We start from the raw sequence: 14,285 nt of genomic DNA, 5'->3' as shown, positions 1-14,285 counted from the left end.
ACCCGTCTAGGGACGACAGGGCAGGCAGGTACCAGCTGCAAGGTGAGTTAGGGGTCACCACCTTTCCCTCTCCCTTGTGCAGGGCCTTCCCTGTTTTCCTCCCTGTGTGTGTTGCCGGTCATTACATTATATCTGGCCCTTATTTTTGTGTAGGTAATAAAAAAAAAAAAAAAAAAAAAAAATTTTTTTTTACCTACTTAGAATCCAGTATGGATCCAATTGCTGCTCTGTCCGAACAATTTCATGGCCTGTCTTTGGAGGTGGCAGGATTGAAGGCGTCGGTCCTCCAGCAACAGCAGCAATTACAACAGACCGCAAGCCCAGCGGTTGCTACTGGTAACCAGGTTGTTGCGGAACCCAAGGTCCCTCTCCCTGACAGATTTTCTGGGGGAAGGGACAAGTTTTTGACGTTCCGTGAGGCCTGTAAACTATACTTTAAACTGCGTCCTTACTCCTCTGGTAATGAAGAACAGCGGGTGGGTGTTGTTATTTCCCTGCTGCAGGGGGACCCGCAGTCCTGGGCGTTCTCTTTACCTACTGATTCCCAGGCTCTTCGGTCAGTGGATGAGTTTTTCGGGGCCTTGGGTCTCATATATGATGACCCTGACCGAGTCGCACTGGCTGAATCAAAATTACGGAGACTCCTACAAGGAGAGCGGCCGGTAGAGGAGTATTGCTCTGACTTCCGTAGGTGGGCTACGGATACCCAATGGAACGACCCGGCTCTCAGGAGTCAGTTCTGCTCTGGGTTATCCGAAAGGGTTAAGGATGCGCTTGCATTGTATGAGACCCCCTTTTCCCTTGATGCAGTTATGTCCCTTTCTATCCGTATAGATAGACGCCTTAGGGACAGGTTGAAAAAACCGGAGCCATTGATAACCCCTCCCAAGCAGCAGTTAGTCTGTACGGACATAGACGAGCCTATGCAGCTAGGAGGAACTACTCGTCAGGTCCGTCCTCCTGAGGTTCGCCGTAGGCGTGGGGGTTGTTTTTTTTGTGGGGAGAGGGGTCATTTCATTAACGTCTGTCCTTCTTTCCTCAGAAACAAAAAAACCGTCGGAAAACTACTAACCCCAGGCTGTGTGGAGGATGTCAGCCGGGGGGTATACGTTTCCTCCATACGTACATCGCAATTTTTGTTGCCAGCGGTTATTGTTTTTGGTGATAAGACAGAGACTGTTTCTTTCTTTCTAGACAGTGGAGCAGGGGTAAATTTGATAGATGCCCATTTTGCCCGCACTATGGGTTTGTCTCTCTGTACGTTACAGAGACCTATTCCCATATTTGCTATAGATTCTGCTCCTCTGTCTCAGAGAAACCTCACCCACATCGTTCATAATTTACACCTTCGGGTAGGGGACCACCATAACGAGATGCTTTCATGTTATGTTCTGGAGGGGCTTCCCACTCCGGTGGTGCTGGGCCTACCCTGGTTGGTAGCGCACAATCCAGTGGTGGATTGGCAGGCCAGGGAGATATTGGAGTGGAGTGAGCCGTGCAGAGAAAATTGCTTAAATAGCAATTGCTTAGTCGCCTCCATAACTACCCTACCTACATTTGTTTCGGACTTTGAGGACGTTTTTTCTGAAAAGGGTTGTCAGAAGTTACCACCTCATCGTCCTTATGATTGCCCGGTTAACCTCATTCCCGGCGCAAAATTACCCAAGACCAGGTTATATAATCTTTCAGGTCCAGAGAGACAAGCCATGAAGGATTATATCTCCGAGAGTTTGGCTAAGGGACACATCAGACCCTCTTCTTCACCCGTGGCTGCAGGGTTTTTCTTTGTTAAAAAGAAAGATGGGGGCCTGCGTCCTTGCCTAGATTTTCGTGAATTAAATCGGATAACCATCCGAGACCCATACCCTCTTCCTCTCATTCCTGACCTGTTTAACCAGATTGCGGGTGCTAGGTGGTTCTCCAAACTCGATCTTAGGGGGGCCTACAATCTGATTCGTATCAAGGAGGGGGATGAGTGGAAGACAGCTTTTAACACCCCTGAGGGGCATTATGAAAATCTAGTTATGCCTTTCGGCCTGACCAATGCTCCTGCCGTCTTTCAACATTTCGTTAATGACATTTTTAGTCATCTAATCGGCAGGTTTGTGGTAATATACCTAGATGATATCTTAATTTATTCGTCTGATCTGAAAACACATGAGGAGCATGTCAGACAAGTACTACAGGTCCTACGGACGAATGAATTATATGCTAAAATTGAAAAATGTGTTTTTGCCGTTCAGGAGATACAATTCCTAGGTTATTATTTATCTGCGTCAGGTTTCCGTATGGATCCTAGGAAGGTCCAGGCAATTTTGGATTGGGATCTTCCTGAGAACCTCAAAGCACTACAACGGTTCTTGGGCTTTGCGAATTTCTATAGGAAATTCATTAAAAATTATTCGGTGATCGTAAAACCCCTTACTGACATGACTAGGAAGGGGACTGATTTTTCTAAATGGTCTGACGCCGCTAAAGTTGCTTTTTCCTCTCTAAAAGAGAGGTTTACCTCAGCACCTGTACTAGTCCAACCTGATGTCTCTCAGCCTTTTATTGTTGAAGTCGATGCATCAGAGGTGGGAGTGGGGGCTGTGCTGTCTCAGGGTCCGTCTCCTGGCAAATGGCGTCCTTGTGCTTTCTTTTCTAAAAAACTATCTGCAGCGGAACAGAACTACGATATTGGCAATAGGGAACTGTTAGCTATTAAACTTGCGTTTGAGGAGTGGCGTCACTTTTTAGAGGGGGCAGTCCACCCCGTCACTGTGTTTACGGACCACAAAAATCTGCTGTACCTCGAATCAGCTAAGCGTCTCACCCCTAGACAGGCTAGGTGGTCGCTATTTTTTACCAGGTTTAACTTTGTGATTACCTATCGTCCTGGGGTAAAGAATACCAAGGCTGATGCACTATCTCGTTGTTTCCCTGGAGGGGGTAATGTGAGTGATCCGGTACCCATTCTACAAAGAGGAGTAGTTGTCTCTGCGGTACACTCTGCCTTGGAGGGGAAGGTGTTAGAGTCCCAGGGGGACGCCCCGGTCTCTTGCCCTTCAGAGAAGTTGTTTGTACCGTTGAACCTACGTCTCGAATTATTAAAGGAACATCATAATTCGGCACTTGCTGGGCACCCGGGTAGTAAAGCAACCTTAGAGCTATTGTCTCGTCGTTTTTGGTGGCCAAGGTTGCGTCAGGATGTATTGGATTTTGTGTCTTCTTGTTCTACCTGTGCGCGCGCAAAAGTTTCACATACACGTCCCGCAGGGTCTCTATTACCACTCGTCATTCCCAATAGACCATGGACACATCTGTCTATGGATTTTATCACTGACTTACCTTTGTCTGCGGGTAAAACAGTGATTTTGGTAGTAGTGGACAGGTTTAGCAAAATGGCACACTTTATTGCGTTACCCGCACTACCTAATGCTAAAACTCTTGCTCAGGTATTCGTCAGTGAGATTGTGAAGCTTCACGGGGTCCCCTCCGATGTTGTTTCGGACCGGGGAACCCAGTTTATTTCTAAATTTTGGAAAGCTTTTTGTTCCCGTTTAGGGGTTCACTTGTCCTTTTCCTCAGCTTTCCATCCTCAGTCGAATGGACAGACTGAGCGCACCAACCAAAACCTGGAGACATATCTAAGATGTTTTGTGTCTGAAAACCAAGAGTTGTGGTCGTCATATTTACCGTTAGCTGAGTTTGCCATAAATAATCGCCGTCAGGAATCCACTGGCAAGTCACCTTTTCTTGGTGCATATGGTTTTCATCCCCAATTCTGTACTTTCAAAGAGGGGGGGTCTTCTGGGGTTCCCGAAGAGGAACGGTTTTCGTCATCTCTTTCTTCAGTATGGCAGAAGGTGCAAGCTAACTTGAAAAATATGGGAGGTAAATACAAATGCATGGCTGATAAGAGACGGTCGCCAGGTCCGGACCTAGGAGTGAATGACTATGTGTGGCTGTCTACAAGGAATATCAAGTTGAAGGTTCCCTCTTGGAAACTGGGTCCTAGGTTTATTGGTCCTTACAAGATTGTAGCCATCATCAACCCCGTGGCTTTTCGCCTGGAGTTACCTCAGACTTTTAAAATCCATAATGTCTTTCATAAGTCGTTACTCAAAAAATATGTTCCACCTCTAGAACCGTCACCGCTGCCACCCCCTCCTGTTGTCGTGGATGGTAGTTTGGAATTTCAGATATCCAAAATTGTTAATTCTCGTCGGGTCCGCCGCTCTCTCCAATATCTGGTGCACTGGAGAGGTTACGGTCCCGAGGAAAGAATGTGGGTTCCTGCGTCTGAGGTAAACGCCGACAGGCTAGTCCGGATTTTTCATGCCTCTCATCCTGAGAGACCTGGTCCTGAGTGTCCGGAGGCCCCTCGTAGAGAGGGGGGTACTGTCACGAGGGTGTCAAGAGCCACGCCTGACTCCGTTGTACCCGGGGTCAGGAGGTCGCAGCGGTTGGCTGCACGCTCTATGTCAGATAGGGAAGTTTCCTTATTGTAGCTTTCTGGGTTTGCTTTACAAACCCTTTTGGCTCACTCAGGGATCCGTAGCTCCTTCTCTCAGCTGTTCCTTGTCCAGCACTCCCAATCCTCCTTATATTCCCCTCTCACACTTCTCTGGTTGCCAGATATAGAGCTTCCTGCCTGGACATCTATTCTGACCCACTGGAGCTGTGTTGCTGCGTTCTCTGGTAGTTGATCCAGAACGCTACCCTCCGGATCCCTGTTGGACCTTTGTGGACAGTTGTTGTCGTCCACCTGGGTGTTTGTGTTTGTCTGTGTTTGTCTGTCCTCCCCCTGGTGTTTCCCACTTAGTGCAGTGGTGCGGACTAGCGATCCCACCGGCCCGTTCATTATCTAGGGCTCATTTCAGGGAAAGCCAGGGTTTAGGCACGTGATCGCCGCACGGGTGAGGAACCCGTCTAGGGACGACAGGGCAGGCAGGTACCAGCTGCAAGGTGAGTTAGGGGTCACCACCTTTCCCTCTCCCTTGTGCAGGGCCTTCCCTGTTTTCCTCCCTGTGTGTGTTGCCGGTCATTACACTATTATGACGGACTGCATAACGGAGTACCTCTAAAGGCATTCCGTCCTTGATTTGCATTATGGTCCGTGGTAACGGAATCCATAACACAATTCACCATATACACAAACTTCAAAAACTGAAGTTTGCTCATCCATATTTATAAGGCTTAAAAAAAAAAAAAAAAAAAAAAAAAGACATATCCATCCCGTTCTATCTATAAGGCCTCATGCACACAACCGCAGTCGTGGTCTACATCCAATCAGTATTTTTTTTCTGGAACCACTCATTTCCATGGGTTAGCAAAGAATGCGGACAGCACACAACTGTCATTCGTGAGCTATCTGCAGGCGTGCGTCCGTTCTGCCAATTATACAACATTCTATTCTTGTCCATTTTGTAGCGAGTGAGAAAGTTGCAGCATGCAAGTGGCTGGTATCCGTATTTTGTGGATCCGCAGTTTGCACACCACAAAATATATGCCCGTCGTCTGCATGAGGCTTCATCCTGCAATGCATATCCGTAAGAAAGGAAAAAAAAAAAAAAAAAAAAAAAAAATATTTTTATATATATATATATATATATATATATATATATATATATATATATATATATATATATATATTTATAATACATACATATATATATATATTATATATTTTATTTTTATTTTTTTCCCTGATCGACTCCAAATCTGGCAATTAGAATCAATCACTGGATCAACGACCAATCTTCAGTAATTATAAAGTTTCATATTGCTGCACTTGAGGAGGAGGGTAGGTCATCAGTATTGGGAAGGGGACAACCGCTTTAAGGCTAGTTTCACACTAGCGTTCGGCTGTCCGCTCGTGAGCTCCGTTTGAAGGGGCTCACGAGCGGACCCGAACGCCTCCGTCCAGCCCTGATGCAGTCTGAATGGATGCGGATCCACTCAGACTGCATCAGTCTGGCGGCGTTCAGCCTCCGCTCAGCAGGCGGACACCTGAACGCTGCTTGCAGCGTTCGGGTGTCCGCCTGGCCGTGCGGAGGCGTGTGGATCCGCCCAGACTTACAATGTAAGTCAATGGGGACGGATCCGTTTGAAGATGCCACAATATGGCTCAATCTTCAAACGGATCCGCCCCCCATTGACTTTCAATGTAAAAGTCTGGACGGATCCGCTCAGGCTAATTTCACACTTAGCCATTTTTTGCCAATATAATGCAGACGGATCCGTTCTGAACGGAGCCTCCGTCTGCATTAATATGAGCGGATCTGTTCAGAACGGATCCGATCGAACGCTAGTGTGAAAGTAGCCTAAGGCTTGCCAATCTCTGCATTCCAAAAGCTATAAAACTTTTTAGTTTTCTGTGGACATGGCCAGATGAAGACTTGTTTTATGTGGGGCAAGTTGTATTTTTAATGGCAATATTTTGGGGTACATCAAATGAAGTGTTTAATGTAAAAAATAATAATAATAATTGGGCGACTGAAAAAAACAACGCAATTCTTCCATTGTTCTTAGGGATTAATTTTTACTGCGTGGTAATAATGACATCTCAACTTTAGGCCTCTTTCACACTACCGTTTTTTTTTTCCGTTTTGCGGTCCGTTTTTTGCGTTCCGTATACGGAACCATTCATTTCAATGGTTCCGCAAAAAAACGGAATGTGTTCCGTATGCATTCCGTTTCCGTATTTCCGTTTTTCCGTTCCGTTGAAAAGATAGAACATGTCCTATATTTGGCCGCAAATCACAGTCCGTGGCTCCATTCAAGTCAATGGGTCCGCAAAAAAAAACTGAACACATACGGAAATGCATCCGTATGTCTTCCGTATCCGTTCCGTTTTTTGCGGAACCATCAATTGAAAATGTTATGCCCAGCCCAATTTTTTCTATGTAATTACTGTATACTGTATATGCCATACGGAAAAACGGAACGGAACAACGGAACGGAAACGGAACCACAACGGAAGCAAAAAACGGAACAACGGATCCGTGAAAAACGGAACGCAAAACACTGAATTCAACATACTGTAGTGTGAAAGAGGCCTTACTCTGCAGTTCTACTCAGCAGCCTGCTACAAGGATCCACGCGCTCTTCTTGATGTGAGAACGCCCTCTGCTGTCTGTATAATTTCAGGCAGTGAATTAACCCCTGTCTGCCCTGGCTGTGGCAGGAAGGGGTTAATTCACTATTTAAATTTTTTATTGTTTTTAAAGAAATAAAAATAAATGTCCAAATTTCCCCAAGATGAGCAACTTAGGGGAACAACATTTAAAAAGTCACTTTGAAGGACTTTGTAGCGTTTTGGCAAAATAAAACATTTTGCTAGCAGCACAGAAATGTAAGATTACACTTACCGGTAATCACTTTTCCATAAGCCCATGACAGCACCCTTGAAAGACCGCCTCCATCCAGGACAGGAAACAGGAACTTTCGTGGAGAGCTCATAAGGAGGAGCATGGCCCCGAGACCACCAGTTAATCGCAAGAACTTGTCCTAGACCACACTCTTCTCTTTTTTTTTTTTTTTTTTTTTTTTTGTATGTATATATTTATATATTATTTTTTTTTTTTTTCCCCCAATATCTTTTTTTTTTTTTTTTTTTATATGAATATCAGGGTGGGAATAAACCCGGGTGCTGTCATGGGCTTATGGAAAAGTGATTACCGGTAAGTGTAATCTTAAATTTCCCTTTCGCCCATGACAGCACCCTTGAGAGACGATTAGAATAGAAATCCCTTTATTTCTTAGGGTGGGACTACCGCCTGGAGGACTTTCCTACCGAAGGCTAGCTGTTCTCTATTGCCTAGGTCCAATCTGTAGTGACGGAAGAAGGTGCTAGGCGCCATGTCTGCTCTACAAATTTGTTCTAGGGTAGCGTCAGCCCTTTCTGCCCAAGTGGTGGAGACTGATCTTGTAGAATGAGCACCAAAGCCCCCCGGGGGCGCCTTTCCAGCTGAAGAATAGGCCAAATTAATGGCTCTTACGATCCATCTGGAAAGGGTTTTAGAAGAGGCTGGGAGGCCCTTATTTTTCCCACTAAACTGAATGAAGAGTTTTGAGGTTTTCCTCCACTGACTAGTAACCTCCAGATAATGAGATAGGCATCTTTTTACATCTAAACAGTGCAGTTTTTCCTCTTTTTCATTTCTCGGATCTTGGCACAGGGAAGGAAGGATAATGTCCTGCGTTCTATGAAACATAGAAACCACTTTCGGTAAGAAGGAAGGGTCTGGTTTAATGAGAACCCTATCATCTAAGATGTTAGTGTACGGAGGCGAGGTAGAGAAGGCTGAAATCTCACCAACCCTCCTTGCTGAGGTAATTGCCACAAGAAACGCTGTTTTGAAAGACAAAATCTTTATAGGTAACTGTTTAAGTGGCTCAAAGGGAGGTTCTGTGAGGCTAGTAAGGACCAAGTTGAGGTCCCAGGGGGGAATTGAAGGTCCAGGTATAGGCCTAAGCCTGCTGATGGCTTTAAAGAATCTTCGGACCCACGGGTGGCTAGCGATGGGAGAATCAAAGAACGCACTCAAAGCGGATACCTGTACTCTAAGAGTACTTGGCCTCAAATTTTTTTCATGTCCAGCTTGCAAAAAATCTAAAATCCTACACATAGGTGGGGGATTTAAAGGATTCACTGGATCCTTGGCAAACTTCTGGAAGGTGTTCCAAATCCTGAGATAAATAGAGGAGGTGACATCCTTTCTGCAGGATAGTAAAGTGGAAACTACGCTCTTGGAGAGTCCTCTACTTTCTAGGATTTCCCCCTCAAGAGCCATGCTGTTAGGTGTAGCTGCTTCACACTCGGATGATTGACTGGTCCTTGGGATAGAAGATCTTGCCACTCCGGGAGAATCCAAGGGTCCGTCAAGGATAGCTTCCTCAACCAGGTGAACCAGGTTCTTCTGGGCCAGAAAGGAGCAATTAAGATCACTGTTGTTCTTTCTTGTCTCAGCTTCTGTAAGAATCTTGGAAGAAGCCTTAATGGAGGAAAGGCGTAGAGGAGCTGGTTCGGCCAGGGAAGGGAGAAGGCATCTATCCCTGTTGGTGAATCTCTCGTGCTGAGGGAAAAGAAACGATGACACTTTCTGTTTTCTCTGGTGGCGAACAAGTCCAGATGAGGACGACCCCAAAGTCGAATTATTTGATCGAACACCATTTGGTTCAGACACCATTCCCCCTGGTCTAGTGTATTTCGACTTAAGAAATCTGCCACTTTGTTTTCTGAACCTTTTAGATGTATTGCCATAAGGGACGGCACAGAAGGAATTATAAGGGAAAAGATATCCGTTGTTAACCGCATAAGATTTTCTGATCTGGTTCCTCCTTGTTTGTTCAGATAGGAGACCACTGTGGCGTTGTCTGAAAAAACTTTTATAGACTTTCCCTGTAGTAAAGGAAGAAACTCTTTTAAGGCGAAAAAGACCGCCCTCAGTTCCCTCATGTTTTGGGAGTCTAGACTCTGCTCTCTTTCCCAAACACCTTGTCTTAAGTACCCTTGGCAACAGGCCCCCCACCCGGAAGGACTTGCGTCGGTGGTAAGGGTAACAAAATCTTGTTGGATCCAAGGGAGCCCCTGGGACAGGTTTACGGGGTTCAGCCACCAGTGAAGGGACTGGATCACTTGGGGGGTGAGTGTGAAAGGTGTATCTAATGGGCGGAGGGAGCCCTGCCACTCCTTCAGAATTTGCCACTGTAGGGGTCTGGAGTGAAGATGGCTCCAACTGACCGCTGGTATGGTTGAGGTCATTCTGCCCAAGACCGCCATTGCTTGTCTGATAGTAGGGTTCTCTGCCGATATCAGGGACTGAACCTGTTGTATTAATCTCTGAATCTTGTCCTGGGGTAGAATACAGAGTAGTTTCTTTGAGTCCAGCATCATCCCTAAAAAGATGCAAACTTGGGAAGGAATTAAATGGGATTTTTCTCCGTTTATTTGCCAGCCGAGGTCTTCTAGGATCTGCACTACTTTTTTGAGGTGCGCTTCTAGAATGGATTTTGACTCTGCTACCACCAGGAGATCGTCTAAGTAAGGTATTAGTAAAATGTCTTTTTCCCTTACATGAGCCATGACTTCTGCCATGACTTTCGTGAAAAGTCTGGGAGCTTGAGAAATCCCAAAGGGAAGGGCTGTGTATTGTAAGTGCTGGATGTGACCTCCTATAGAAACCGCGACTCTGAGGAATTTTTGACAGTCTAGCCGAATGGGAATGTGGTAGTACGCATCTCTTACGTCTATCGTAGCCATGAAGCAGCCCCTGAATAGATGTTTTATGACTGATTGGATCGACTCCATTCTGAATTTTTTGTAAGAGAGGAATTGATTTAAATCCTTTAGATTTATAATAGTTCTGAATGTTCCATCCGGTTTGGGGACCAGAAAAAGGGAGGAGTAAAAACCCTCGCCCTTCTCTGCCTCCGGCACCGGAATTAGAACATTTTTCCGAAGTAGGGATACAATCTCTTGTTGTAAGGCTAGATTTTTCCCCGGGTTTCCTAGAAAATTCGTGATTTTGAATCTGTCCGGTGGGCGGGAGACAAACTCTAGACCAAACCCCTCCTTTATAACGCCTAAAATCCAGGGACTTGAGGAGATTTTCTCCCAGGCGTAGAGGAAGAGAGAAAGTCTGCCCCCCACGGGAGAGAAACCGTCATTGCTGTGATGGTTTAGAGGTTGAGGAGGATTGGGAACTGAAGAGAAACCCCTTGCTTTTCCTATTCTTGTTGTCAGCTCTGAAGTCTTTCCTCTGCCCCCTAAAAAAATCTTTCTTGTTTTTGCGAAAAAAACGTTGTTTTTTCGGGGGTCTGGAGACAGGGAATCCTTTTTTATTGTCCGAGGCTTTATCCAAAAGGTCGTCTAAGACGGATCCAAAAAGATAATCGCCCTGACAAGGAATTGCACAAAGCTTATTTTTAGATCCCGTGTCTCCCGACCAACCTTTTAGCCAAATAGCTCGTCTGGCTGAATTTGAAAGAGCAGCTGACCTAGCATTTAATTTTAAAGCATCGGCTGATGCATCAGAAATAAAGTCTACTGCTTTAAGTAGAGTGGGGAAAACGGTTAACAATTGATCTCTCGGGGTCTTGTTCTGAATGTGAGATTCTAACTCCTCTAGCCATAATTTCAGAGACCTAGCAGTGGATGTGGCGGCAATATTTGGTTTGAATGCTTGGGCTGAGGTCTCCCAAACTTTTTTCAAGTAAACCTCTGCTCGCTTATCCATAGGGTCTTTAAGAGAACCTAAGTCCTCGAACGGAAGGGCCGATTTTTTTGAAATTTTTGCAACAGGTGCATCCAATTTAGGGGGTCTGTCCCAGTTTACTGAGTCTGCCTCGTCAAAGGGATATTTCCTTTTTACATTTTTTGGCACAAAAAACTTTTTATCGGGTCTTTTCCATTCCCTCTGTATTAAAAACGTTATATTCTCGTTAACGGGAAATACTCTAGATTTTTTCTGCCCGAGATCACCAAACATGATATCCTGAACGGATCTTGGGTCTTTGGGTTCGTCTACTTTCATAGTCGCACGAACTGCTTTTAGTAAAGCTTCCGTATCATCGGGGGAAAAAAGTGGCCTGCCCGTGGATTCTTCATCCTGGGACGAGTCTGGGCTATCTAGGATTTCTCCCGTATCGCTTTCCTCTAAAGGATCTGAGTCAGATCTATTAGCCGTGCTTGATCTGGTTCCCAGGGAGGTAGAGGCTACAGCGGGAAAGCTCTTTTTGAAATCTTTCAGGGAATCCGAGACCTCCGTCTTTACCATCTCCCTAATACTCTGTAGAAGGGATGGGGACTCCTCCTCCACTAGTTTCTCAATACAACTTTGGCATAGCTTTTTCAACCAAGAGGGGGCCAGTTTCTTTTTACAGACGGCACACTCCTTCCCTCTGGTCTTTGAAATTGCCTTTCTAGGGCCCTCTTTTGTAGTCTAAATGCAGGAAGAAACAAGAGGGAAAGGAGATTTAGCTTAAAAAATGAAATAAATGGTGGGGAATGATCCCCCTTACCCCACCAGGAGTACCGGTCTGATCTCATGACCCTCCTGTTGATCGGCGCGTAGGGCACTCTCCTCCTCCATACTGCTGTGGGATAGAGAGTGACTCCCCGGATCCAAAGGAAATCTGGCTTCCTGTAAGGCTGGCTGGCTGGGCTGCTGCTGACCGTGCGCCTGTGGGTCCGATCTCCTCGGTCGGGTCCTGCTGGAAATCCTCTGCGGCCTAAGTAGGAGAAGGCTCTTCCTACTTCCGGAACGCACGCTGCGTGCGTTCCAAAAACCGGAAGTCTCTACCGAGACCCGGATCTCGCTGGCATCGCGAGATTTTAGTTCCCCCTGCGCGCGGCAAAGAAGAAGGCCCCGGCCCGCCTGAGCACTGTCGGGCAGGACCGGCGTGCCGAACGCACCTCTCGGTGAGCCCGGGACTGCAGAGTATCGCCAGCGCAGCGTAAGCCAGACCCCAGCAGCAGACACCAGACTCCGGCCGGCGGCTCCTAGAGGAGACTTATGCCGGAACAGGTAACCCCACTTTAGAACAATTCCTCCGGGGCCCTGCAGCCTAGCTTTTCTTTTCCTCTCTCCACGAACCGTCCTCTGTCTAGGACAGGAAACAGGAACTGGTGGTCTCGGGGCCATGCTCCTCCTTATGAGCTCTCCACGAAAGTTCCTGTTTCCTGTCCTGGATGGAGGCGGTCTCTCAAGGGTGCTGTCATGGGCGAAAGGGAAAAAAAGGGCACCAAAATTTGCTCCAGACTTTTGTGGTGGGCCCAACTAGTACATAAATAGCGGCCATTTTCAGAGTACAAATGTAATGGTTTTAGAAATGTTTTGTTTTGAATATTTTTTTTAACAATTAGGGGGGAAAAAAAAGGAATTTTTTTTTTCTTCATAATTTTCAGTTTTTCCTTAAATATAAAAAAATAAAAAAAAAAATGGCATCTAATGGCACAAAGGAAAGGTCTAAGGTGTCCAGTGAAAAATAATATCAAATACATCCAAGTTGGCTCAGACGACATTAGTTATTTGCAGTTGATAGGCCCGTTGCTACAACTGAAAAGTTGGCCTAGTAAGGAAGGCAGGTAAAAACTCTGGCAACAAAACAGCTAAAATACTTCTATAACATTGATAATGCTTCAAGGGTAATGCTGCATACATCTGCAGCATAAAAAACAGGATTACAGTAGGTTAGCTCCCGGACTGTACAGAGCAGACTGGAATTACTCACCTCATTTCTGGCTTTGGGGCGATCAATGAGAATTTTCAGTGCAAAACGTTCTTGCGTTGATTTTTTCACACATACTCTGAGCAAAAAAAAAAAAGAAACTTTTTAATGAAAGAAAATGGATTTGACAGACAGTTTGACAAGATGACTGGGCCTCATTAATTAGAACGGTTGCCCATTGCAACCAATCAGAACGCTTCAGTTTTCCCTAAGTTTATGAAAGCTGCGCACTTCTTTTCCCTTGAAGACTTGGCAGTTGTTATGGCGGCCATCATGTAATACGCATCCACATGTCCTAATAATCCCGCACTTGGTTGTTTTCATAACACCAGAAAATTCATTCTCCGGCTGGATGCACTGGCAACCTCACCGTATGGGGGTCATGTGACCCTAAATTTGGCAGTCCCTGAGGTGAAACCAGCATCTACCAGGCATTACTTGTTCTATCACAACGTAGTGGTTTATTTTCCATCAACAGCAAAAAAAATCTATATATAATGATAATCATCTTTATAGAGCGCCAACGTATTCTGCAGAGCTTTACATATCACTAACAAAACGTACAGGAGCTAAAAAGCACGTCAAAGGTGTTCTCTACGCTTTTACTAAAATCCTGCCCCCTTCTAACCTGTGAAAGTAAGAATGTTTCAGCAGTACTTACTCCTTTGTCACACTGCCGATTCCGCCATGTCCTTTATGCTCCTGTGACTTCCTGTGGACTCTTCCGCCAAGGTCCAGACCCGATGTGCTCCTGAGTCTTCTGCTGCAGCCGCATAGTGTAATTTTGGCTGAACAGGAAGACCCAGGAGAACATCTGGCGGGACCTTAGCGCAGAAGAGCCAAAATCCAGTCTAGAAGTAGCGGAATCGGCAGTGTGACGGGGGGGGTACTGCTGAAATGAGACAAGCCTGGAACACCTCTTTAACCCTGTTTTATATGTTCCAGTGGAGTGATGACCATTAGTCATGGTAATAGGAAACCAGAAGGTGGAGTTGTGTAAGGGAAGGTGTGCTCGCCGAGCAGTAGAAATATCTCAAACAATGGGTGGAGGGGCATGTTCTGCCGGC

General features: G+C 45.8%; 1 protein-coding gene across 2 annotated transcripts in view; it reads right to left on the bottom strand.

Moving 5' to 3' along the window:
- The window catches only part of MAPKAPK5 (MAPK activated protein kinase 5), a 72,639-nt gene that overhangs the window by 50,616 nt on the left and 7,738 nt on the right, over nucleotides 1–14,285 (bottom strand). For both annotated transcript variants that reach the window (XM_044275792.1, XM_044275791.1), the window contains exon 3: nucleotides 13,222–13,297. In XM_044275792.1, the coding sequence (XP_044131727.1) occupies nucleotides 13,222–13,297 (76 nt within the window). The remainder of the gene's footprint in view (nucleotides 1–13,221; nucleotides 13,298–14,285) is intronic.

Source organism: Bufo gargarizans, chromosome 1 (genome assembly GCF_014858855.1).
Source record: "Bufo gargarizans isolate SCDJY-AF-19 chromosome 1, ASM1485885v1, whole genome shotgun sequence".
Classification (NCBI taxonomy): domain Eukaryota; kingdom Metazoa; phylum Chordata; class Amphibia; order Anura; family Bufonidae; genus Bufo; species Bufo gargarizans.
Note: the sequence above shows the minus strand (reverse complement) of the source record. Positions and strands in the feature narration are given on the sequence as shown.